The sequence below is a fragment of the Stegastes partitus genome, unplaced genomic scaffold (assembly GCF_000690725.1).
Source record: "Stegastes partitus isolate 25-593 unplaced genomic scaffold, Stegastes_partitus-1.0.2 Scaffold44, whole genome shotgun sequence".
In the NCBI taxonomy this organism is placed as follows: Eukaryota; Metazoa; Chordata; class Actinopteri; family Pomacentridae; genus Stegastes; species Stegastes partitus.
In genome coordinates, this window is record NW_007577775.1 from 173,629 (window position 1) to 199,193 (window position 25,565).

General features: G+C 41.1%; 2 protein-coding genes across 3 annotated transcripts in view; both read right to left on the minus strand.

The window, feature by feature from the left end:
* dtx1 (deltex 1, E3 ubiquitin ligase) overlaps positions 1-11,543 on the minus strand; it is a 52,483-nt gene extending 40,940 nt beyond the window's left edge. The window contains exons 1-2 of one of the 2 annotated variants that reach the window (XM_008305868.1): positions 11,329-11,543; positions 10,203-10,817 (exon numbers count right to left, since the gene is read on the minus strand). In XM_008305868.1, the coding sequence (XP_008304090.1) occupies positions 10,203-10,461 (259 nt within the window). In that variant the 5' untranslated portion in view covers positions 10,462-10,817; positions 11,329-11,543. Of the gene's footprint in view, positions 1-10,202; positions 10,845-11,328 lie in introns of both variants that reach the window. The other variant, XM_008305876.1, reaches the window with a different exon arrangement.
* Positions 11,544-18,025: 6,482 nt separating this feature from the next.
* Positions 18,026-25,211, minus strand: slc20a1a (solute carrier family 20 member 1a). The gene is made up of 11 exons (XM_008305887.1): positions 25,068-25,211; positions 23,486-24,088; positions 23,254-23,394; positions 23,057-23,142; positions 21,898-21,994; positions 20,471-20,590; positions 19,730-19,930; positions 19,127-19,598; positions 18,859-19,044; positions 18,695-18,779; positions 18,026-18,550 (listed from the first exon to the last, which is right to left on the minus strand). Exons 2-11 carry the CDS (start codon positions 23,832-23,834, stop codon positions 18,395-18,397), a joined length of 1,893 nt encoding a protein of 630 aa, XP_008304109.1. The 5' UTR covers positions 23,835-24,088; positions 25,068-25,211; the 3' UTR covers positions 18,026-18,394.
* Between the last annotated feature and the right edge of the window lie 354 nt (positions 25,212-25,565).

A 25,565-nucleotide genomic window follows, 5' to 3' on the forward strand; every position in this document is an offset into this window, starting at 1 on the left:
ACGCTTTCATTCATGGTGAAATGCCTAAAAAGGAAAAAAAGGGATGGTGTGTGAGCAACTCTTCTGAGCAACAAAAGTGGAGGTTGGCTGCCAGCAGCACCTGGCAAAAAACTCCTCACCTCACAGGCTGCTGCAGGATGCTCACGCTGACCAGTCGCAGGACTTGGACTCTCACCAAGGGCAATGATTTAGAAGTATTTACAGGTGACACAGAGAAAAGAGGAGAGGAGGGTGAGAGTGGCTCACGTTGATATTCTGCAGAGCGCCCCAGGCAGCAAACAATCAAAATAAGTGATGTTCTTCATATGGGTGAAAAGGATGCCTGTGCTCGTCCCCGGCATTGTCGCAGTAATTCCTCCTCATCAGTCTGAACAGCCTGTGACTTCACTGTAAGAACACAAGTCCACGCAAAAACCTGAGAACAACAGCACCTGCAACAAGCCACTGATGACTGTATTCACGATTTGCAAGCATTTTTTCTAATAGCCCGAGTCACTTTTTAATCCGTGAACAGAGAAAAATGCTCATTACAACTTTCTAGAAATCTGAAAGATGTTCAATACACAATGAGAGAGTAACAACAAATGACAAAGTTCTCATTAATCGTCCACAGACCCATGTTAGTGGCTCTGCGTGGCTGCACTTGGACACAGCGATGCTTTGAGCTAAATTGTAACATCAGAATGCGAACATGCTCACATGTGTAGCCCACTGAGGCATGTATAATCTGCATTACCATGTTCACCGTTGTAGGTCATTCTGTTAATATGGTTAAAAATAAGTACAAAACCAAGAATACAACCATAGATGATGTCATTAGAATGCTCATGCCATCCTTCAAGCTGACCTTTAGGTTCTCAACGACTTGAATATTTACACTTTATGCTACTTTTTCCTTCTACTTCACGAGAATCCAGCAGGAAATATTGTATTCGTACTCCACCACATTTATCTGTCAGCTTTAGTTACTTTTAAGATGAAGATTTTACATAATGGATAATATAAAAAGCTTTTTAAAACACAACTTGTTATTAAAGATGAAATCAGTGGTTTCCAACCTTCCAACATGTCCATGATTTGTTAACAGCTTCGCCAAAGAGAGTTTTTTCTTCTTCCAGACTTCTAACATGGTTTCATTTAAGTCAATACCGAAATGATCTATAATCCCATCAAGAATTAAGGGATTGGAAAAAAAGTCAAAAAGCTGCAAACAGATTTGTGGATCAGAACTTTTTTCCTATCTTTCCTCATCCATTAATCATACAAATGTGCTGTCCCTGTGTATAAAGCTGCATATAAAGTAGTTCAAACTAGCGCCACCTGCAGCAGCTCCAACATGCTGCGAACACACTGATGCTTCAGTATTTGTCAGTGTCAGAGGGACTAACCAGGACTTTTACTTTCATACTTTAACTACATTTTGCTGCTAGTACTCATGTACTTTTACTTAAGTAGGATTTTTCATGCAGACGTTTACTTGTTACAGTATTTGTACATTGCATTACATTAAGTACAGGTTCTGACTACTTCTTCCACCATTCTTAGTTGGTGTTCATGTTCAATTGATCGATTAATATGGGATAAAAACTGTGTTGTAAATGTGGGAGAGCATAGTCTCGGAGTAAACTGAGGATATTTACTAAACTTGCAGCAAGTGTACTTGATTGTTCAGACAGCAGTTGAGCAAACTCCTGCCTGTGTGTCCAGACTTTGGGAAGATCTTTTTTGTCCACTACAGTAGCTTACACTGGAACAATGACAACTGTCTTACCACTAAGATGCTTTTGAGAAAACCATCCCATTGCGGCTTTAGCGATTTGTCATGCCTCCACGGTGCTAAGGCGGGATAACAGCGGGGAGGGTTTCTTTTTTTTGTGTGAAATGAGCGAAAATGCTGAGACCAAAAACAAAAAGTCCCGCGCTGTGTTTTCTGCACTTGTCGAGGTTGATCAAGGGAACTCTGAGTTTTGGCTCACTGCAACCACTGGCAGCCTGAGTTGCATCAGTGCGGCTCTGGTTTCAGTCAAAAGATGTTTTCAGTAAATGTTAAGACCATATGCTCCTGCAGATCAAAGACACCTCATTGGTTACAGCGGGAACACTGTGTCCCTTTTCAGCATGACAGCTAGCTAACATTTGGTTTGTATGCCTGAGAGCCAGTGTGCTATAAAAGTAGGCAAAACTCATCTTTTAACACAACAGATGGATCGACATTCACTTAATTTATCACATTTTGTAACAGCTCTGTTGACTTGAGTGCTGATGATGAGTGACGTTTTTATGAATGAAAACATTTGGGACCGACTGGAAGAATGATTTATGGCAAACAAAAGCACACAAGGCGAGAGTGAGGACACTTAAAGACATGCTATAGCAAGACAAGAGATCAGTCAATAAAGTGTAACCAGGAGATGAAATGTACCCAAACAATGTTGTGATGATGCCTCGTTCGTGTTCTCGCAGCAGCAGGCTGACGGGCTGAGGCAGACAACAGTCTCTGATTTGAGTGACCTCCCAGAGTGGCCTGATAAGCAAGTGGTGCAGAGAGCAGTTATAAAGCTGCTTCCACGATGAAAAAGTAAGATATCCACTTCAGAAGTTAAAAGTGGTGACTCGCTGGATTAGAAGTTAAAAGGAGATGCGCAGAGATGCTTCTGCTACCGACGCCAGAGGCTGCTCAGCCGGCTCATGACTGTAATGCAATAAGGATGTGGAACGAGCGGACCAAAGCACCACGACCCTGCAAACGAGGTCGCTGTTCGAGGGAACAACAGCCAGGCTGGTGTTTAACAATGAAAAAGAAATGGAGAGGTTCAGCTGAAATTATTGGTCACTTTATTAGATGCTGAAAATTGAGTGTTTTTAAAGTAAAACATCTGGACACCCAGATAGCTCGGCAGGCAGGGCAGGTGACCCATGTACAAGGGAGCGGCGGCCTCGGTTCGATTCCAGCCAGTGGCTCATCTGCTGCATGTCATTCCTCCACTCTCCTCCTCATGTTTCTCTGTCTGTCTTCACTGTCAACTATCATTAAAGGCAGAAAAGCCCCCCAAAAAATATATCTTTAAAGAAAAACATCTGCTGGTTCTTCTTTCTAGAATGTAATTATTTTCTACTTTTTGTGTGTTTTACACATTTTGTACTTGTATATCTTTCGGTTTTGAACTGTTAGTTAAACAAAACAAGTAATATGAAGATGCCAATTTAGGTTCATGTTGAGAATTTGAAATGTTTTTCAGACTCAATGGTGAAAATATCTTTTAGTTGCAGCTTGAAAAAACAATATTTTCCAAACTTTGCCTGCTTTTTCTGTTGATACATTTAGCTATTTTTTGAGTAAAAGTAGTAAAACATGCTCAAAGTTTCACAAATGCTACAATTAATTAGACTTTCGTGTCTGTAGAAACAGAGAATCGTGTGCATTGCTACACGTTGAACTGGTCTGTCCATATAAATGACTTTCTGACTTTGTCAGCGTTGGCAGGCTTATGTCTCTGTGCATCATATTGTATAAACAAAATATTCTGTCAGATAATTGATGAAAAATCTGGGCTGATTAATTGATAATTAGCACCTTCAGGCACTGGATGGGAGACTTCACAGCAGCAACAGTGAAGCTGGATGTGTATGAGAGTGAAGGAATGGGGGAATGTGCACAGCTGAGGGTCTTTCCAGTGTTATTATCCCTCCCTCCATTCTGACTGTCACTTTCCATCAGGAAAACGTTCCACCTCTCCCTCCGTTCCTCTTCTCTCCTCACCTCTGTGTGCCCCTCCCTCCCTCCCTCTCTCCCTCCCACTCCGTGGCGTCGCTCCCTTTCCTGCCGACATCCGAGTGGAACCCAGCCAGCCAGTCGGTGCTAAAATGGACCCCTGAGTGCAGTGACACCTCAGCACTGGATCGGCTAAGCACCATTTTGATTTTCGCTAAAGACCCTCTTTGACTAATGACGCTAATTACAACATGCTTTAAGGGGAAAAACAATTTTGGGCGTCATGTCATATCTGTTCACCTTTATCTTCATCTTTGGTCCACATCACTGGGGATGTGGTTGGATGTCACCATATCCTTGTTGAATATCTGCAGACTTTCATAAAGCTAGGTTGCTTTTTTGGATCTTACATTTCTATCAAACAACAGTTTTACAATATCTAAGCCCAAAAAAAAAAGCCTGGTTTGAACCTGTGCACGTGTGGGCATCCTCCTATAGTCCAAACACCTGCATGGTAGGTCTACATTGGCCTTGCCTCACTGTTATTAAATACAGAATGTCCGTAAATTTCCTCAATCATACTAAAAAACAAATCATCACTCCCTCTCTTTCTAGTAACAATACCCATCATTATATGTCTGCTTTGGGCCCATCAGCCACCTACATTAAACAATCTCAGAGAAGATTTGACTAATGTCTTTCTCTGAACGTTCAGGTGACAAAAGGTCATACAGTCCGGTTTTTATTCAGCTTTATTCAGGCTGATCTCTGAGGTCAGATCATTTTTTTCAGTTTCAGACTTAGAAAAGGTCATTCACGCATTCATCACCTCTAGACTCAATTACTGGAGAAGGCTTCAATTAATCCAGAATGCTGCTGCACTGATTTCACTCGTTCCAGCAAAGGTGATTACATTATTCCAGTTCTTGCTGGACTTCACTGGTTACCAGTTAGTTTTAGAATTGATTTTAGATTTTATGGCTTGTTTTTAAGCCTTTTTTTTCCTTGTGAGCCTCACTTTTGAGTTTCCAACCCAACACTTCTAAAAACCTTTTTCTATCATAAGGTCTTCTCTCAGTTGCTTTTATTTAATTTTATTGTTGTATATTTTACTTTGTAATTCATATATTTTATTATCTTGGTCCGTTTGTCCATTTGTTATCCTTTGCATTGTGCTTATTCTAACTTTACTCTTTTATATATGTGGTGATTTGCTTGCTTGGTTTCATCCCATGTATTTTAATGTCTGCGTGCAGCAACTTGAAGTTGTATTTCATAAAGGTGCTATATAAGTAAAGTTGTTATTGCTATTATAATTTTACAGGCCTACAGACAAAGACATAACGCAGTATGTCAGCCAACATTGCAGTGCTGCTGATGTTTGCACCACTAGACACATTCAAAAATAAATACGCACATACTACAGTCACACCTGACAGTACCTGGCTCTGTCTTGTTTCTATTTCTACTTGTTAAGTCAATTTCTAAATCAAGCGTAGAGTTCAGACTCGTTGGGCTCCACTCTTTGCTCATTGTGCTTTCTTCTGACGCAAGTGGGATTTCACAGTTAGAGCTGATGCATACAGCACCTGACCTTTAGCACGTACATAGCAGAAATCCTTTTTACAGCTTCCTCCCACAGACCACCAAAACAGTTCCCACACGCACTTACTACACACTAAACTACATTAAAGAAGAAAGAAAAAAAAAAAATCACATGCGCCGTGCTCTTCGACAATCTGCAGCATTACATTTGCTCAACAAGTTTGCAGGTAGCATTGAAAGCACCACTACGACTGCTGTTGCTTGGCAGCTCAACACATAACAGAAGATGAGATCTTTGTCTTCTGCCGTTTTTCACTGTAATTAGTCAGAGAGGGCACTTAGCTGAAGGAAACAGACCAGAGCAGGGGAGGTTCTCACGCCTCTGGAACCAAAACAAACAAAGGCCCAATCCTGCAGAAACCACAGCCAACAGCTGCTGATAGGGGTTATCTCTGCAGTCACACATGGGCCATCTCACAACAGTGAGCACAAAGGCCTTTTACAACTCCACAAACACATGCAGCACGGACACAGAAAGTAACTGCACGCTACGTATTGTTTGTCTGGTGTCGAAGCAGAATTTCAATTCCCCTCACAGCGTGTGAGGAAATATGAAAAATAGTGATAATGCAAGATCCATCTTGTCATTGGGTTTGTAACGACTAACTCAGTTGTCAACTATTATATTAATCGCACATTATTTTGCTAATTTCTTCGTGAATTTGTGTAATTTTCAATAAAATTACTATGCATGTACAAATTTTAAGCATCTCGGTTTCTAAATGTGAATCTTCTTTCTTTTTGTTTTTGTTAAATCCTCTACAACAGTAAGCTAAATATCTATAAGTTGGACAAAACAAGACATCTTGTTCTTTGGGAAACACTGATGGACTTTTTTTCTATCGTTTTCTGACATTTTGCAGTCCAGACAAGTAATCGCATGATTGAAAAAACAATCAACAGCTTAACCAACAATGAAAACAGCCGGTAGTTACAACCTAATCGGCCAACAACAAACGTTACTACTCATTCCCACTGGTGAGGTAACCACATGTGTCTTTGTTTGAGTTTAAGTGATTAGGAACTATTTTTAGTGACCGCTTATGCAGATATGGCATCAATCCAATCCCCAATACTGACATTGCAGGGTTTTTCCTGGCTCAGAAACGGCCTTCGAGGCTTCACCACACACGACGGTACACATGATCAGTCCACAAACAGTAAGAGCAATATGTCTATGTTACCTTATCCGAGACAAATCTACATGTTCTGTTGTTATTTCTGACCATTTAATGAACAAAAAAACCTAGTATGATTAAGTAAATGAAACTCCAATTAACAAAACTGGTTAAAAATAAAGGAAAAAATTTAAATTGAATAAATGCGCAACTCTTATCATTTCAGGTTAGCATTACAGTTAAGGCTGGGCCATTTGCTGTGGTTGTTCCTTTTGACCATTTAGTTGTGTTCCAATCACTGCTTCCCACAAAGTTAGTTCCTCTTCCAGTAATATGTAGTGATGCTACAACAGTGCAGATGACTGTAGATGATCTCTGATTCATGTCACCTCTCCATCAAAAAGGAAAATGTGAGCTATACAAGACCCTAAAAGTCAGGCAGTATCAGCAAGTAGCTGTAGTGTGAAATCCATCAGACACACCACAAGTGTTGGTGTATGATGGAAATGGCAGATAAGCCCATGTGTTTTGCTTTGGGAGTGGGTGTAGTGAAAGGGGATCAGTCCACAGCAGTGTTTAGAGGTTCAAATGCCCCTCTGGGGAGGAGAACGGATCGATCCTTCTTGGCCCGGAGCCAGTGCTCTTTCTGCCTTCAGCCAGATGCTTAGCCACACTATACATATACGAGCCTCTAAGCCTTCACTCAAACTGCACACATAAAGCACTGGGGTTCAGGATCTCAACACAAACTGGTGCAATTCACCAGCAACTGTGCTGAGGTGAAATCCTTGCCCTTTGTCTTTGAATGCCAATTAAATCCAGATGTGCTCAGGCCGCTCCCTCCATCCAGGGCCCCTGCTGCATCGTCTGCGGTGCGTGTTGTCGTCATGATGCTCTGATTAGAGGGAGCCCTGGAGTTAAACTATAGCTGCTGCCTCATTAGCCCGAGTAACTCTGCCCGGTTGCCACCCACAGGAGAACCTCCCAAACCCACAGGAGAGCAGGGTGCCCCCACACCGCCTCCAGGGATGGGACACGAACACCACAGCTGGCAGAGGGCACTGACACACACACGTCAGCAACTCACTCACATTTGCGCACACAAGGACGTACACACACACACGCATACGCGATGGATGTCAAGTGTGCTCAACTCTCTTTCCAGCTCTTGCCAAAAAAGCAGCCTCGGAGGATGAGATCACTGGCTCTGCGACAAAATGGGGTTTCCCCACAGGGACGCTCCATAAGCCTGCAACAGAGCGAGTGGCTGCGGGTGACCTGCTGAGCTACAAATATAGCAAACATCCGATGTGAAACAGATGCATCACAATCCACATTATGACAAGCTTACTGAAGGCCTTTTGTGCAAGCGGTGGGTGCGACAACATCGCAACGGCCTGGGAGTTAGGCCTCAAGGGAGCTCGGATCGATGGTGGTGGTGTGGCGGAGTTTTGCCTCCGTTTAGGGACAGGAACAGAGAGTGCAGACGATGACCAGAGAGAAGGGAGAGAGGGCATCCGGGCTGCTGTCCGTCAGGCCCCACTGTGACAGGTTTATCCCAGCCGGGGGGGAAGGTAACACACCGAACGGCACAACGAGGGGCGATTAACGTCAGGCCTGGCCCCTGCACCGTGGTAATGGCTGACAAACGGCTCAGTGGCTCATCTCACAGCCAGTCAACCTCGACACATGTGCTGCTCTGTGTTATGTTCTATCAGAGGGGAAAACACCAACGAGAACAGCAGAAGCCCAGCCAAGCGGCTCTTCATACTACAACCCACCTGACAGTCATTCAGGAACACAGCTGTGTTCATATTCAGCGTTTCCAACATCGGAAAACAGTTTCCAACCAGAAAACACTGATATGTCATGTGTTACCTACCATAAGCTCTATAAAACCAATACAAAAAGTGGTCATTCAATGTAGTATGTATTCTCCATATGAGGCTCTAGGTCTTTTAAATGCCTTCAGTAGCTTTCACATCAGCTTTTGTAGCATAATGACATCATATTTACATAGTCTATCCATTACTGGCTGTTTTTAATATATTTTTGTTAGTGCTCATATTTATTTTTAAAAGGCACAACTTCTACCGCTGCCACATTCCACAAAATTTATAGCTTGAACAGTTTTGCAACACCCATCTGCAGAAAAACACATGCAGTGCAAGAAGACAGCACATATACAGCTACTGCTCAGTGCAGATCTATGTGTTCTGGCAGATTCTAACCATTTACAGAGATATTTAATTACATTTTAAGAGTTTCCCCCCCACAATCAGCCGGTTATTGGTTTGACAGATGCTCCAAAGACTCCGCTCGTTCTCTACTTTACATAACACTGCAAGATAAATCCACGAATATGCATTAATGCGAATGCAAATTAACAAGAGGTGACACAATAGAGATCCATGCATGGTGAGGTCACCTTCTGTGTATCCCATGTGCATCTGCCTGCACCTCGTGATGCTCTGATGTTACATAACGCCTTCATATACAGTAAGAGACCTGCCTTGGACTTAAAAGTGAGAAGAGTTGTAATCTTCACACTTCACCCCATTAATGAGATGATGAAACATTGTTTTGTTGCAGACATGATCTGCCCGCTCCCCCAGAGCATCTAACAAAGACATCAGAATAAATAGCTAATATGTTTATAATTGACTACAACACAGTGATGTGCAGCTGAATCGTGCAGAATAATTCAGAAAGCTGAGAATCTCCAAGGCTGGTCTAAACAGATGTCTACAGCCTCCCCCATATCTTTGCTTCAAACACAGGGACAGCAGGAAGGTTAATCCACACACAGAGACAAACACAGAGAGTCTATTGAGCCTTGGTGGAGCATAACAAAAACATCTGGTCGTGTTTAAAAAGGTAGCCGTCATCAGAGAGAATTACAGTGAACCAAACAAAGGCAGTGCAGGGTGGATTTTACTCTGAAGCGACATGTAGCAGCAGGAGGGGGGGGAGTTCAAGAGCTTTTACTGTTTGCTGTATGTTGTGGCCGGCGGCAATCGATTCTTCAATCAAGATAATGTTGGTCTCATGCTGTCTCACAGAACCGACATAAAACAGAAAACTGAAGGAGAACTTTGTGATTCAGCACTCAGTCGTTCACACATAGCGGGGTATCGATTCGGCTTCTAATTTCCAACCCGATTGTTCCATATGAGGTGTTTTCTTCCCATTGTGCAAAAAGTTCGATAAACTGAGATAATGCAGCAGAAACCACTGCGTCCGCTCACTCAATCGCAAGCCACAAAAGTAACAAATAAACAACAACAACAGTAGATGAACACAGTGAGCTGAGAAGAGGGAGGAGTGTCGCACTGAGCTACAGCCCTCATCTGCCTGATGGATGCACAGCCCCTCCAACGTAATGACCTTTGGCAAGGTCACGGCATCCCAGCAGCTGCGTAAAGACTCTCCCGGATGAATAAATAATCACTACACTTTTTGTCATCTTTGTGCTTCGTGTTCTGTCTGTTGCAGCACCTCTCGGCTCTACCTGTGGCTCATTTGCATGAGCCTCCCAGAGCGTACGATGGGGGCATTCAGGACTCTTGTTTATTCCCTCGAAAGTTACAGAGCATTTGTGTAGCAACCACATCGAGGATGTAACCGGTTCCAGAGAGATAATATGACATCATCTGTTGTGCAGACGAGCCAAACAAAGTGAGTCTATTGATGTATTTCAGACATGAGAACTGCCTGGTTTGTTTACTTCTGTGTTCGTCTGTACAGGAAACTTCGACGTTGCTTACCTGTGTCTTGCCGAAACTGGTGCATGGACTGGAGGTCGATGATGTAAGGGGAGAGCTGGGCGTCCACCTGCCCCAGAACCACGCTTCCCCGGGCATCTCCCTTCAGTACATTCTCGATATGGTGACAAACCGCCGCACTGTAGGGCCTCCAGCGCCCGTGTTCATTCAGCCACTCCCAGACCACCACCCTGGCCAGGTTCTGAGGCGGGTACCCCAGTCCGTTGATGGGCACCAGCAACCCCGATCCCGGACGAGCCATCCCCTTCGTGGTGTCTGTGCTTCAGCTGCTGGCTTATGTCCCGTCCTAGAACACCACTGCCACCCTGTCAGTCAACTGACGACACCCTGGAACATTTTCATCAGCGTCAAACAGAAAAAAAAAAAGCTTGAATCAGCGATTAGTATGACAGTCCTCAATTATCTCATGCTGCTGTCAAGCAAACAGCTCCGCCGGAGTCATCGTCTACAGGTACTTTTTGACTAGCTGCCACTTTGATCAGGCAAAAAGCAGCCTCCGTCCCCTTGTGTCTTGTCGTGTTTGAAGTGGCAGATGCTGCTGATGAGGAGATTTGCAGCTGTAGGAGTCTCAGTCCTCCACCGCCGACCACAGCAGATCTGCAGCAGGTAGACAGGAGACACTCTCTGAACAAAAGACAAGAAAGCACAGAGACACTGGTAAACAAACACTGCTGTTTATCCCAGGAGTTATTTCTCAGCTTCAGAGGAGATGACACAACCTGTTCTGTGGTACAGCAAACCCCCCCTCCTCCCCAACTGTGGCCTGCACCTCATGGGAATTCTGTTTACTCAAAATGTAGAAACGAAAACTGGATATGAGTGTGTGAGCTGCCTCAGCAGTAAAATACCAGTCATCAGATGAGTGTGGAAGGAACAGAGCAGTGTGCAGAAACAGACACATTCTACTATAATCGCAGCAGACAGAAGATCACTTACACAGAAAGCTGCTCAGATGCAGTGAATGCCTCACAAGCGACACTGTCTCTGTTGCTTCTATTAATTTCTCAACAGTATTCTGTGTTGGAGGCTGAACGATCTTTGCAGTGCACAAAAAAAACCAAACAAACAAACAGGAAAACGCTCGGATTGATTGTGGCGATATACAGACCTGTAGGCTGCAGCTGTGGTGCCACACATCTGTCAGGTAGAGGTTGCATTTCACAGGATCCGGACGAAAAATCAGATTGAAAAAAAAAAAAAAAAAAAAAAAAAAAAAGGTGCGAATCTCGAAACGCACCTGCCTCCTCACATCTGTGGTTTCTCCTTATCCTTCAAACTGAGATCCTCTTTTACAATCCACCTCCTGCAGCTCCAGTAATCCACTGTTGTTGTTATTTATTTTTTTTAAATGTATATACCAAATAAGAAGACGTCGTTTTATTCCCGTGAATGTGCCACAGACTACAGCAGCTTGTTGGTCCGCTGTGCTCACTGAACGCATGCCCCAGTTGCTCGGTTGTCAGTGCGCGAGCTGCACAGAAACGCCGCTCCGCTGCATCATCATCATGCATTCACATAGTAAAACACGCAATCCTCGCCTGCTTGCAAACAAATGTCCAGGCACACCTGTATGGAAAGATAGAATCATCCAAAGTGTCAAGCGCGAGCGGGAAAGAAAAGAGTGCAACCTCCGGTGTCCTGTTTCAAAATAAAACCCCCAGCATTTAAAAAAAAAAAAAAAAAAAAAAAAAAATCCACCGGTATTACCGTGCACGATTTTATTCTCACATAACAAATCTACATCCAGGGAGACATCAGACGCTCCTCTGACACTAAAATAGCTCGTATCAGTGCTCACAGGATTGCACAGACTGCAAACCAGACACAGAAACCACAACATCAGAGTTAGAGACACGAAGGAGAAGAAATTGATAAGCAGAGTAAACAGCAGTGCGGAAATAAACACATTTAGAAGGCAGTTAAACCAAAACAGACTTTAAGTACACACATGAGTAAAAATAAATGTAAAATCTTAAATAGGGGCATTTCCCCCCTAAACTGGAGAAGATGCCCCGACTACTGAGGAAAGAGGTCCTAGGAGGTATCTTATCTCACAAGTCATTTGAAATACACACTAAAAAAATAAAGTGTGGACTGGATGTTTGAAAAGAAATAAAATTAATTACCACATTTTGCACCAATCTTTTTAAGTTATGGCAACTGCTATTAAAATTATGCTAAACCGACAAACTACACTGAGGTATAGGTGGTTGAGCTTTTCCTCTGCCATCAAAGGTGGAGGGGACTTTGAATCCTAGTCATCAAGTCCATTTCATTAAGTTATATCAATTTGATTTTAATTTTAAATCAACTAACACAGAAATTTCAGTTCAAATTACACACAGTATTAAGTTGATCAACAATATTATGTCAACCCAACCCATTAAAATAATGTATGCAACCTGACACGGTTATTGAAATCAGTAAATTAGATTTTTTTTGTTTATTATTTTAAACCTCACAACCGCCCACACGTTTGATTAAATGGTAGGAATATGTCCTTTGAGTGACTTTTTAGACTGTATACAAACACTGTTTAAGATTAACCTCAATTTCAAATTCGATGTTGTCCTTACTTTAACCTCAGCATAAATGTTTAATAACACATGCTGAACTTGCTAGTGTAACCAAACTAACGTTTGAATATTGCCAAATGATTAAGATAAAACGAGCCGTTCACAAATCCCGATTACAGTTACTGTATTTTATTTTCACTGACGTTTGAACTCATGACTCTTCCCATTAAAAAAAAAACATCTGTTGTTTTGTGTTCAAACTAGTAGATAGCCCTCTATTTTAATAGCAGAAAAATCTTATGTGTATATAATTAAACAAAGAGGCTTGTATGTCTCCCAGATCTATACTTTTACCGTCTATAAAATGTTTTTAGATGGAGAATGTAAAATGTTTGCTCTGTATTAATATCAGATGATGTCATGAGGTTTCAGCAGGGCAGTGCTGCGTCTCTTTTAAACTGAATTAGGCAGGAGAGGATGTTATTATCCATAATGCTATTATCATAACTGCTGGTCTGAAGCACTTGTTGACTTGCAGCAGTTTTCACTGCAACATCCATCCAGTGCCAAAAAGGGTAATAAAGTTATCCTTCAGTGTAATGATACCTTTAGGCAGGCAGAGAGGTCAAATGTTTGCGTCTAAACGTTATAGATGCCTTCATGGGTGAATGATGATGTCACTGTTGGAAGTCTCACACATGTTAAACTGATGTCAGGGTCTGTGTGTTCAAGGTTTGCTGTGTGCATAACACAGCTGAGTAGCTTCAGGCTAAGTCCTGCTGGATGGAACAACAGTATCATCTGCTGCCAAAATAATGTACCTGCAGAAGGTAGAACAGTTGCGTTTCTGGTGCTCCTCTGAGGAAAGGACTCCTGAGATAAAAACCTGTGCCTGGCAGGACTTATATAATGAAGTGTTACCTCACTGATGCTTCCTTCCAAACATGTTGCCCGACACTGATGCAGTTCGTTTCAGTAACAACAGTAGCTGCTCTCTCAGCTCAGGTGGAACTTGATTAACACTTAAGGGTTTGAATGGAATTAGTCCTTTATGTAATGTAAAATCTGCATAAATCATATTTAATTGTCTGATCTGAATCTCTTTACCATTATTTTCTACCATGTAATGATTTTAGGGATTTCATGAATAAATTTTAATTGATTTGTGTGAAACTTTACCATCTGCAGCTGTAAACACATCCAAAACTAAATAATAAGATATAGCTGCACAATTTGTGCTAAGTGGATCTTTACTCTGACAAATCATTCATGTGGCGAACATCATCCAATCTGCTGCATTTTGTCCTCTCCTGAGCTGCTCATGGAAGTAAAATCCTGTAAAAAATGTATCTCTAGCATATGAATTCACTCAGTGTGGACTTGTGACACAAATGAATAAATAGTTTGCTTTGTGTTTATCATCAAAGCTCTAAAATCATAAAAAGGATTGTTCATGTTTGAAGTTTATGTTGACTTCATTAGTTTGTCAGTCAGCATCATCCTCAGTAAAAATGTACTAACCTGCAGATTTTAAGGGGATGTGAAGCTGTTTAATGGTCTCAGTGCATTTAGTCTGACCTGAGACACATAGGAGGAGAAAACCTATCAGATCAATTCAGACAACTAAATTGTAATTTAAGGAATGTTTTCCTGTGGTTAAACTCATGTTCTGCTTTAGTTTGGCTGAATCAGAGAAGCTCATCAGACAGTTTTACAGCTCACTCTGCACATGATAAATGTTAAGACAAAGAAGCTTGGACAGATAAATACTGGTGAAGTGGTGAATCTGCCACAATGACGAAGATTCATCCACTTTAAAACCAGCCTCCTGTGTCGGTTATTGGGTGAACAGCGCCATCATGAGGCCTGATGGTGTTAATGAAGAGGACAGTCATCGCTCTGTAAACAACCTTGAAGCTTCTCTGGAATCCTGTTTTCCAGACTTACTGGTTGTTCCACAGTGGAAAGACAGGAACAAATGATGCATCCTCAACAGCTCTTATTAAAAAAAAAACCTACCTGAAATAACAAAACTGCCTGGTTAGAACGGCTGCTTTTACATCTGGAAGGTGAATTTCAGTATAAAATCAAACAGCTGTGTGTCCAATGCTGCACTCTGAATTACTGCAAAGCTTTTTAGTGACAAAAACACAAACATCCACACTAATCAGCAAAAACAAACAGAAAGTGAAGGAAGGACACAGAAAACTTTGTTAGCTGCGTGTTTCCTGCTTTCTTAGGCAGTTTTGATGAGTTGACACAAGGTTTGACTTTGATAAATGACTGACCTTTCATGAATGGCTCCAGCGCACTGAGCCTTTATTACTTGATCACTGGGGGGGTGGAAGTGGGTTGTAGCTTTAAACATCTAAATAGGCCAGCAGATGAGATGCTGCAGAGGACTCGGGGAGGGGGGTTAACCATAAAATCTCATGAACAATTGCATTTCAAATAATCAGCCCAAATCTGCTGACTGTGTTGACCTTTTTTCTGTTGGCTCATATGTAATGTATCTGACATATTTTACTTATCTAAGTACAGCATCTTATGGGTCCATGAAGTCTGTTTTCATTGCTACAAGGATATTTATATATATATTGCATGTTTTTAGTTGATTGAGTTGTGTTAGATTTCAACAGGATCTAACTTAAGCTTGGGCTGCAAGGTGGAGTGGTGGTTAGCATTGTTGCCTCGCAACAAGAAGGTCCTGGTGAGGACACCTGGAACTTTCTGCGTGGAGTTTGCATGTTCTCCCTGTGCAGCGTGGGTTCTCTCCGGGTTCTCCGGCTTCCTCCCACACAGTCCAAAAACATGTTGAGGTTAATTGGTGATTCTAAATTGTCTGTAGGTGTGAATGTGAGTGTGCTTGGTTGTCTGTCTCTAAGTGTAGCCCTGCGATAGACTGGTGACCTGTCCAGGGTGTCCCCTGCCTTCACCCGAAGTCAGCTGGGATAGACTCCAGCCCCCCGCGACCCTAGTGAGGATTAGGTGGTGTATAGATAATACCTTTTTGTTTTGTTTGTGGTTGTTGTTTTGATTCATATTTGCCTTTATGTGTTGCAGTATATTTCTGTCGTTCTCATTTATTTGTACCCCTTGTCAAATTTTTTTTTTCTTAATTTTATAGAGTACTATTTCATTGTATTGTAATTCAAGAGATCATACTTTTTAGTTCTATTTTATTGATTACATTTTTCAACGCTTTTTAAAAATTTCAGTGTAGTGTATTCTCAGACACTGACATGAGTTTTAATTTTGTCTTTTTAAAAATATTTTAAACGTTTTGTTTTGTGATTACAAATGTTGTTTCCTTTTTACTGTGTTTCTTTATTTGCATTTCAGTTTATTTACTCATACTTATATGTTCTACTTTAATGTATGCCCTTAATATTTACGTTATTCCTTTGACAGCTGTCATCTTTAAATTTATTATACAATTTTAATTTTAATTTATTGTGCCAGTATGAAGGAATTCTTCTGTATTTTATTATTGTGTTTTTTCACATTAGCCTTTTTTATCATATTCTCTTTCAATTTACTATATAGCTATAAAGTACTACTATATAACTACTTTATATTATTGTAATGAATTGTATTTTAATTTTATTTTAAAACATTCTGTATATATTTTTGCACATATTGTACTGTATTTTATTATGTTGTACTTTTTTTTAAACTTTTAGATGATTTTGTTTACTTTGCACTTTTTGTTTTGTATTTTGTTTTACTGTCAATTCTTTTACACATTTATACATAGTTTTTCCTCTCTTTGTTGTTTTTGGTGTAATTTGACTTAATTTTCTAACTCTTTGTGTTTATTTGGTTTGCATTTTGTCTCACTATATCTAATTGATTTTCATTTTCTCATTCTTACTGTGTTGTGCTTTCGATTAGAAGTAATTTCAACTCTACACGGTGGAGGTAATGTAAAAGAAAGGAGAAAACAAGAGATCAGATGAAAGGAGAAGGCGGTGCAGTATGAAGCATGAACCCTCTCATCCCTCCATGGCGAGGTTGAGACATAGAAACAGACAAAACATTTACACTCATGTTTACAGCTTCGGGCAATTCAGAGTCACGAATTAACCCAGACTGCATGTCTTTGAACTTTGGGAGGAAACCGGAGCAGCTGGAGGAAACCCACGCCTTCTCCAAAGACAACATTTAAACCACACAAGGCCCAGCTTGCCAGCAGGTAAAGTACTGAAAGGAGAGTCTTAACACTCAGTGTTACGCATGGTAACCTTTACTAAACAAAGCAACCATGGAAACACTTTCATATTTGCATCTAAATCATAATAGTCTGTCATTAGCTGCTTAAATTTTGTGCACAAATTGAATTCAATGATTGTGCGTGAATTCAATACTCTGGAGAACAGTTTGAAGGTAAAAAAAATGCTTTTCTTTGCTTCCTTTCTATTGTATTTACAGTAAAAAGCTCACCAAAAGTAGAACTGCCACTTTAGAAACTCAGCTGACCTCAACAATCAGTGCAAAACACGTGCTTCATATATAAAGTCATAACGTAAGAAATCACTTTAGTTTTTAAGGTATATGTTTAACCTTACATTGCTATCTTTTACTTTGATGTACAACTTTACATTGATTCTTTTCTTGATGTGATTTTATACTTTGCAAGAGGAGTGTGAACTATTTTCACTGTAACACAATGTTCCAAATTTCAGTCTTAGTCCAATCAGTGTTGTCAGCGGTTTTTGCCATTGGGTTTAAAAGATATGGACTATAATCGCTTTTAAAGTACAGATGATGTGAAAAACAAATTGCACGCAGACTTAAACCTTCTGCAGATGTTATATTTTTGTGAACATTTAGAGCTCCTTCCTTGACTGAGGGGGGCAGTGTGGCTGTAGCACAGGAAAAGCTCATATTATCTGTGGTTGCTGCTGCAGCAACAGCACCACCCAGTGGGGTCTGTAAAAATAAACCCTTTGCAGGATTGACCAGCTGCATTTTTGAAGTAGGATTAATGTACAGTATATATTTTTGTGTTATATATAATGCAATCCACACATGTGAAGAAATCAGACCATAGACGTCCATAAATTATGTGTAATAATGCAAAATGACACAGGGAAAAAGTGGAAAAAATGGTGATGTGTTCAATAGTTATTTTACCCACTGTGTATATATCTTTTCTTAATCTGAAATTTTATTAAAACTATAGTTGTTGAATTAGGATATTTCAGCACAAATCTACGTCATCATGATGCCCTCGTTAGCAGTTTTTATAACTCATCCCTCCCACATACACATACTCATCAAGAACAATCAGTGGCAAAAAAAAGGTTTAATGTTGAGTAAAATACATTGAAATCCCTTCAAATCAAGCAACTCCATCTTCAAATATGCAAATGTAAAATATGGCTGTTGCCCATTCTTTTTCTATCAAAATGTAATCATTTGATTTAATACACATTGCTTTTATACAAATATACAGGAGGATATACAAGATCACAGTCTTTTAAACATTTACACAGTATTATCAGACTTTGAAATTACACCGAACGATATAATATAAATCATTAACAGAGAACAGCTGGAATGAGTTTATTAGCACAGTTTTATCACAGAGTCAAACAAGAGCTGTTGGCGGCAGTCCATCGGTTCACGTAGCGGTGTGGCTGCACCGTGGGAGGCTCACAGGATGACGTACACGAAGAGGGCCATGATGGCGGCGCTGATCAGCCCAGAGATCGGAACTGTAACGAACCAGGCGATGAAGATGTTCCTGAACAAGCGCCAGTCGACCGACTTCCTGGAGCGCAGCCATCCCACAGCTACCACAGACCCCACCTGTGTTCACATGACAGTGATTCAGTAGATCCGCCCAGAGGGTTCAAGAAAATATCATGCTTGTAAAACGTGTTTAAAACTGAGCCTACTTTTTTTTTTTTTAAAGAGCATGTGCATTTGTAGAAGGGTTGTTCGTTGGATTACCTTGCAGTGGGTGGTGCTGACAGGGAGGCCGATGTTGGACGCCACAACAACTGTCATGGCTGAAGCGAGCTCGATGCTGAATCCACTGAAATAGAAAATAGTTTGATGTGATGGTAAGAAAAATCAGAGTTTTAACTGTTATAGAATATAAATATGTGGCATACCTAGAGGGTGTGATTGGGGTAAGATCTTTGCCCATAGTCTGGATCACCCTCCGACCCCAAACCCACAGTCCAGCGCAGATGCCCACTCCGCCATACAGCAGCAACCAGATGGGTGTCGGTGCGTTGGACATCACAGAGCCGCTGTCGTACAGAAGCCAGAGAGCCACCAGCGGACCAATAGCGTTGCTAGTGACATAAAATTCAGATGTCAATCATTTAAATTAACTCATGCACATAAATTCCTCAGAAGAACACCACCCCTTCCTACCTCACATCGTTCCCTCCGTGAGCAAAGGAGCCAAAGCACGCCGTGAGTATCTGCAGAAACTGGAAGAGCAGAGAAACAGCAGGTTGGTCGACCTCCAGCTCGTCCTCCTCCAGCGCCAGATCCCCGCCAGCTTCCTGAGTCACACTCCCGTCTTGGGCTGCACTCCCGCTGGTCACTGCCGAACTGTAGCTGCTGTAACTGTCCACCCTGGATCTCCTCTGCAGCCCGCCGTCCACCTCTTTGTATTTAGGATCTCCTTGGATTCCATAAATAGCCATGGTGTAGGAGGTGTAGCTGTTGTTCCTGCGGATCGGCCGCTCTTCTGTGTCACTGTCACCGATACAGTCGCCAACCTTGGCCATGTGAAGCTTGTGCAGCAGGTCTTTGTAAAGGCCAGAGTCTTTGTGGATCGTGTGGGAGCGTCCACTGTGAGGATCAGTGATCACCATGGGGCCAACGGTGCCGTTCAGACCTGCAATATTCAATCATGTTCTGTCATTCAGATGTTGAATCTAGTCAGATATAGAACATCTTCACCAATATAAGCACTGAGGTCAAACATTCAGAGATCTACATTCGTAGATCATGCCTATATTTTCTCACCGTTGAGGATATCCAGGTCTTTGGTTTCTATGTCACTGTTGTCTAGGTCAGCCTCCTCTGAGCCTCCAAGTTTGAAAGCCACCTTCTGACTGTCTGCTGGAGGCGTCTGGGGTTCAGGTAACGAGGGCTGCTCTGCTACTGCAGCTTCACTGTGGTTCTTCTCCATCAGTGGAGTTTCACAGGGAGCAGGAGCTATTTCTCCTGAAGTCCATTAAAGTCAGAGGGGAAAGAAGAAAGACTCAGATTCTTAACTAAAGTTAAAGAAGTGATACCAATAATCTGGTACAAGTATCAATGAATTATTGTTTATGTCACTTAATGTTACGACTGGTAATGTTGGGACTAATTTATTGACTTTATAGTGCCAGGTAGTAAATCAGTAAAATCTTATCTAAATCTATCTATAATGTAGTGTATTTTTCAGATTTATTTTGTATTATTTATCTGAGTCTTCAAAGTCTACTAACTGGTAACTAAAGTTATAAAATCATTGCAGTGAAGTAAACATTATTTTTCTTCCACATTGCAGCAGTATAGAAGTATGGAGTGATAAAACAATGTAAAAGGAAATAGAAACCCTCAAGTATCTCAAAACTGTACTCAAGTACAGCACATGCTAATGTGTGCAACTAAAGAATTTTATGTAGTTTTATCCATAATTGTTTTTGAGTCCTGACCAATATGCATACAGTTGGTCCTCATACTTGTAACTTTAAGTCTGAAAGTGACTGATTTACTCACGTTTGATTTTCTTCTTGAGTCGTGGACAGACGACAAACCAAACGAGCAAAGCTGTGACCAAGGCACAGCCCAGAGCAATGCACAGCGTACCCCACCATGGCACTTTGTCAAAACCCAGCACTGTGCACACAAGACAGGGACATCAGGAGAAACAGAAACTTAACCGTGTCTTTCATTCAGCCACAACTGGTACTGCTCCTTTAAAAACAGTGAGAAAAAATTTTTACATTCCTGCACACTTTGGCCTTTTTTAAAAACATTATTTTAGGAGCTCAACTGTTAAAGTATTATGTGTATCCAAGAAAGAAAAGTCATTTTCCCAACACCCCATCTTGTCTTGTTTTGTCAGTTGTGGTCATGTGATTTGTTAAAGACTGTACAAGACGTGTCAAGTGCTCCAACATTTCTGTTCTTACAGAGAAGAGTATCAGTGGGAGGATACACTCATCCAATCAGATAGTGTGAAAGAGAGCCGTCTTGCAGCACAGTGATAAAATGCTGCAGTTAGTTAGGGACACTTCTAGGAATTTCACGTGTCCTCTCTCGTTGAAGCTGAATGGCTAAACTGCTGCTGATATTTGTCTTTTACTGCTGGAGTTAATGTAGGTTAGCATGGCAACATTTAATCCCCCATTGATGACACAACTTACCTGCTTTTGTTGAAGGCAACAGCAGCTTAACAACGTATAAACAGCCACACAGTAAATATGTGGCTGTAATGCATCGCTAGCATTCACATGAACTGACTCAAGCAGTGTTAACGGTAATAACTGCTCAGGTGTGTAGGCAGAAAATTATGTTTTTATAAATGAACAAAATAACACAAACTAATGGTTTTCTGTGACTTGGTAAATATAATGTAGGGGCTAGAACATGCATGTAGTATCAGTGTGAGAAGTGCACTCGGCTGCATTACGGTGTAATTTTGCATAGCAGGAGTAATGGTGTGTTCAATTCCTTGAGACACACACACCGGCCTGCAGCCTTCAGTGAAGGGCCCAGGCCAGTAGACTTCTTGATAAGATCAATCCTGCAAACAAAACAAAAAGGAATGGAAATGTTCCATTTATTAGCTGTATCTTACTTAGATTCTTACTCAGCTATTTTATTCTTATTGTGTTTATTCTTAATTCTCTTTATTACCTAGTTTTGAACCCTTTAGTTTTTCATATAGAGTGACAGAAATTCGAGGGACAAAAAAAAAAGTGGCTGCGAATGAACTGCATTTACATATGTACAAAATAGCCTCCTCGTTATTTGTCACCTACTTTTGTCCTAAGAAGCCTGTCATCAACTCTCCTGTGTTCATCGTGTGACATTTACTCATCTCATCTTGCTCCAGGGATTTCAACAGCTGCTGTGGTAGCGCAGTGCACGAAGCAACAGTCACATGTTGTACAGGTGTGGTGTCTGGATGTGATACTCACGTGGTGCTCCTGTAAACATGATGGAGAAGAGGTTGATGCCCATAGTGATGCCGTAGAAGACAGGGAGAGCTCTCAGGCCGTTGGGTACAGGGTTCGCCTGCGGAAATAGACTGGTCTGGGTCAATTGTTAAACCTCCTGGGGATTCCATACATGAAACATAACTTCTAAAAAAACGTTACACTTTAAGCCTTATTCACTTTCTAATTCAGAGATAGCTGGGGAGATTGTAGCAGTAAATATGCAATAGGCAATTTGTTTTCCACTTTTATGAGTATTTATGTGTGTCTGCTGGCTGCTGGTGCTCGCTTTGTGCTCAGCATGCAGTTCTCTCATCTGAGTCTCGCCAAGAAAACAAGAGTATTCACCCAAATGTGAAATAACACCTTTAGGCACAATTTTGAGGTGCTGTACTTATACTGTGCGCCCTTTATCCTTTTGTTTTTCTTTTATCTAATTAACAGCTGGAGGTAAGAATTCATTTACGTAATCAGATTTTAAGAACATAACATTTTTTAAAAGCTTATGAAAAAATCTCATAATACATAGTCCCTTATTAGGAACCAAACCAGTGGTTCCCAACTATATCATCAGTTATAAAAAGCAGCGTTTAATTGGGGCTCCTTGTCATCTTGTAATGTCTTTTACCAGTTCCAACAAAGACAACATTTAGGTTTACAGTTCTTTAATGGTTTCATTTAAATAATTGTTTAAAAGCCAAATCACACAGGTCAAACTTTATTATAATTCATAATAAAGTTACATTCAAAATTAATCTAAATAAATCATTTGTAAATCAGACCTTTTTTTCTCATTTACTCTCCCATTAATCATCTTATGACTCATCAGATTTATTTTATGACCGTTTAGAGAAGTTGGCCCCAGATGTGAAATATGCCAAAGCACTAAACTTTAATTAATACAATGTATAATAATACACCAGTAACAGGAGCCAGAACAAGTACTTTTTCTTCTGATATGTTTGATAAGTAGGTTTTGCTGATAACATATCTGTGCTTTTACTTAAAAATCCTTTTGAATGCAGCACCTTTATTTGTAAATGAGTATTTTTAGAATGTGATACTGATCTGAAGACTTTTTTCCATTGCTGCTGTTTTTAAATTACTTATTAACCGTACACACTAGGAAGAATGTGCTTACCTTGTTCAGAATGAATCTGCGGACAAAGTAGAAGAGAATTCCTGACATGATACCAGACAGGACAGGTGACAGGAACCATGATGCCACTATGGACAGACATTAGAAGCTAAATTGATTAATGGGCTTCTATCTACATTTATGCTTCAAATTGAACAGATACTTGTATTCGAATGTGAAGAAAAACAAGATATAGTCACCAATGCGGAGCAGTTCCATCCATTTGACCCCTTGGTGACCTCTGGCCACCATGGAGTAACCAATTGTAGCTCCAACAATACAGTGGGTTCCAGAAATGGGGAGCTTCAGGAATGATGCAGCCAGCTGCCACACAGCAGAGCCTGAAAACATGAGCTAAGTCTGAGCTTCCAGTGCAAAGCTATCCTCCTCACTTAAAGAACAATACAAGGTCATTTCTGTGTGACCGCTTACCACACATTGCACTTATCGATCCTGCCATCAGTACGTGTTCTGATCCGTTGTACATCCGGACATCGATGATCCCCTGCCGGATGGTCTCGCTGACTTTGGCCCCCAGCAGCACTGAACCCACCGTCTCAAAGATGGTAGCCAGGATACAGGCCTGCCGCAAAGTGACCACCCCGGAGCCCACCGCTGTGCCGAAGGAGTTGGCCACATCGTTGGCTCCCACAGAGAAAGCCAGGACGAAGGCGATGACGAAGCCGAGCACCAGCAGCCACAAGTATCCTGACATGTCCGACTGAGAGGCCAGAGCCACCGTGGTGGCCGTGGCCAGGGTTGCTAGTGTAGTTGTATCCATCACTGCTTAAAATAGTATTTAACCAAAGCAGCCAATGTATTGTTGATGGTGACTTATGAGGTAATGTGTGTTTATAAATAAATCTCTATCACTAAAATGATAAAAGAACCCTTTAGTTCAGCTTTAGAAAAAAAAAAAAAAAGACTTATTGCTAGCTGGGTATGCAGGGTTTGTTTGTCGGCTTCATCATAAACTGACAGACTATGACGAATGGAGGGACGTCCATCATGGCAGCAATCCTCTGATGATACACACTGCGAAAACACACACGAGTTAGTGGATAATACTCCTTATTTACTGCATCATAAACAAAGGCTAAGCTGAGTTACACATTAACAAGCTCAAACTACCTGAAACGACCGAACAGCATGAATCATTTTGTTCGGCATGCATGATTTACAGAGCCATGGCAGCAGAGGGAAGTGTTTCATATCAGTTACATAAACACGCTGGTGTGAAAAGCAAAAGTTTGGCATAAAAATTGCTGGACAATACCATTAGTGTGCAGTGTATCTGTGTGAGCAGGAGGTTGAGTTCAGGTCATGAATACAATTTAGGTTATAGCACACTTTGTTTGAGAGATTTATGAAACTATTTTCATGACGAACAGGAAAAAACTTCTTAATGTCTTAAATAATGATGGAATGTGTGTGTTTCATTGCCACAGGAGCATATATCACCTACTTTAAAATGCACAGTTGTATTTCAAAGGTCAATCAGATTAATTTAATCGTTATGTTCACAATTTTTAAAGGAACTAATGTTGGAAATTGCTTCAAGTTCATTTTTAGTGACTTTACTGACTTCTTTAAGTCTGTTTAACCACCTGGGGTGTTATAATAGGATTATGGACAACATTTAAGTAAAATCGATCCATGCCATGAAATCTAGTTATTTTACTAAGAAAGTACAGTTTTTCCACACAAACATTAGCAGGTGCACAGAGGGTGTTGCGCAATTATAGTAGCCTCTAAAATTCCAGCTACGTGGTAAAATCACAAATAAATCCACTTAAAACTTCAAAAAGAGTCTTTAAAGCTGCGAATAATTGGCCTATTCAGGGCTGCCGGCAGTCAGTCGTTTAGAACACCATCAGTATGGAAAATAGAGGTATGTTAATCTCCTTGTGTTGCTCTTACATAATTCAAAACTACAATACAGTGAAGAATACTAAATGAGATGAAAAAATAAAAACTAAAAATGAGAAAAGAGAGTCCAATAAGTGAGACTTACAGGTGAGATCAGAGTTGTCCACTGCGTCCTGGAGTGCCGTGCGCCCTGCGGTGCGTCCTGCGGTGCGTCCTGCTGTCAGCTTGGAGCAGCTTCACCACGTTCATTCAGAGGATGTCAAGAGGACTACAGAGCAGCGGCCTGCAGGGTTTTGGAGGCTCCTGTTGGAGGTTTGGTTTATATAGCGAGCCGAGTGAGCTGAACACGCCTTTAAAGTCCGGTCATGAGACAGAAGCTGCACAGACGCTAATGTTTAGCTTGTTTGTTGACAGGGTGGAAAAAATTACAGTTGTCTGCTCATTATGTTGCTTTGCTTTATCCTCAAATTGGGTTTTCCCCACCTACCGTGAAGAAACAGAAATACCCATTGTTTTTGCCTAAATATATCTTCCTCGAGTTTAGCAGTCAAGAAGAGGAAGAGACATATTTCAGGTCGCAGTGTGTTTATAGTAACCAGTTTTTGTTATTTTTATGTAATCAGTGAAGTATTCGCCATATATT

What these genes read in the sequence shown, in the direction of transcription:
- slc20a1a (XM_008305887.1), bottom strand. Translation starts at nt 23,834, where the DNA reads ATGGATACAACTACACTAGCAACCCTGGCCACGGCCACCACGGTGGCT. An exon ending in ACCCCAATCACACCCTCTAG is followed by an intron (nt 18,780 to 18,858) that starts GTATGCCACATA and finishes TTTCTATTTCAG; the next exon opens with TGGATTCAGCATCGAGCTCG. An exon ending in TCAGCACCACCCACTGCAAG is followed by an intron (nt 18,551 to 18,694) that starts GTAATCCAACGA and finishes ATGTGAACACAG; the next exon opens with GTGGGGTCTGTGGTAGCTGT.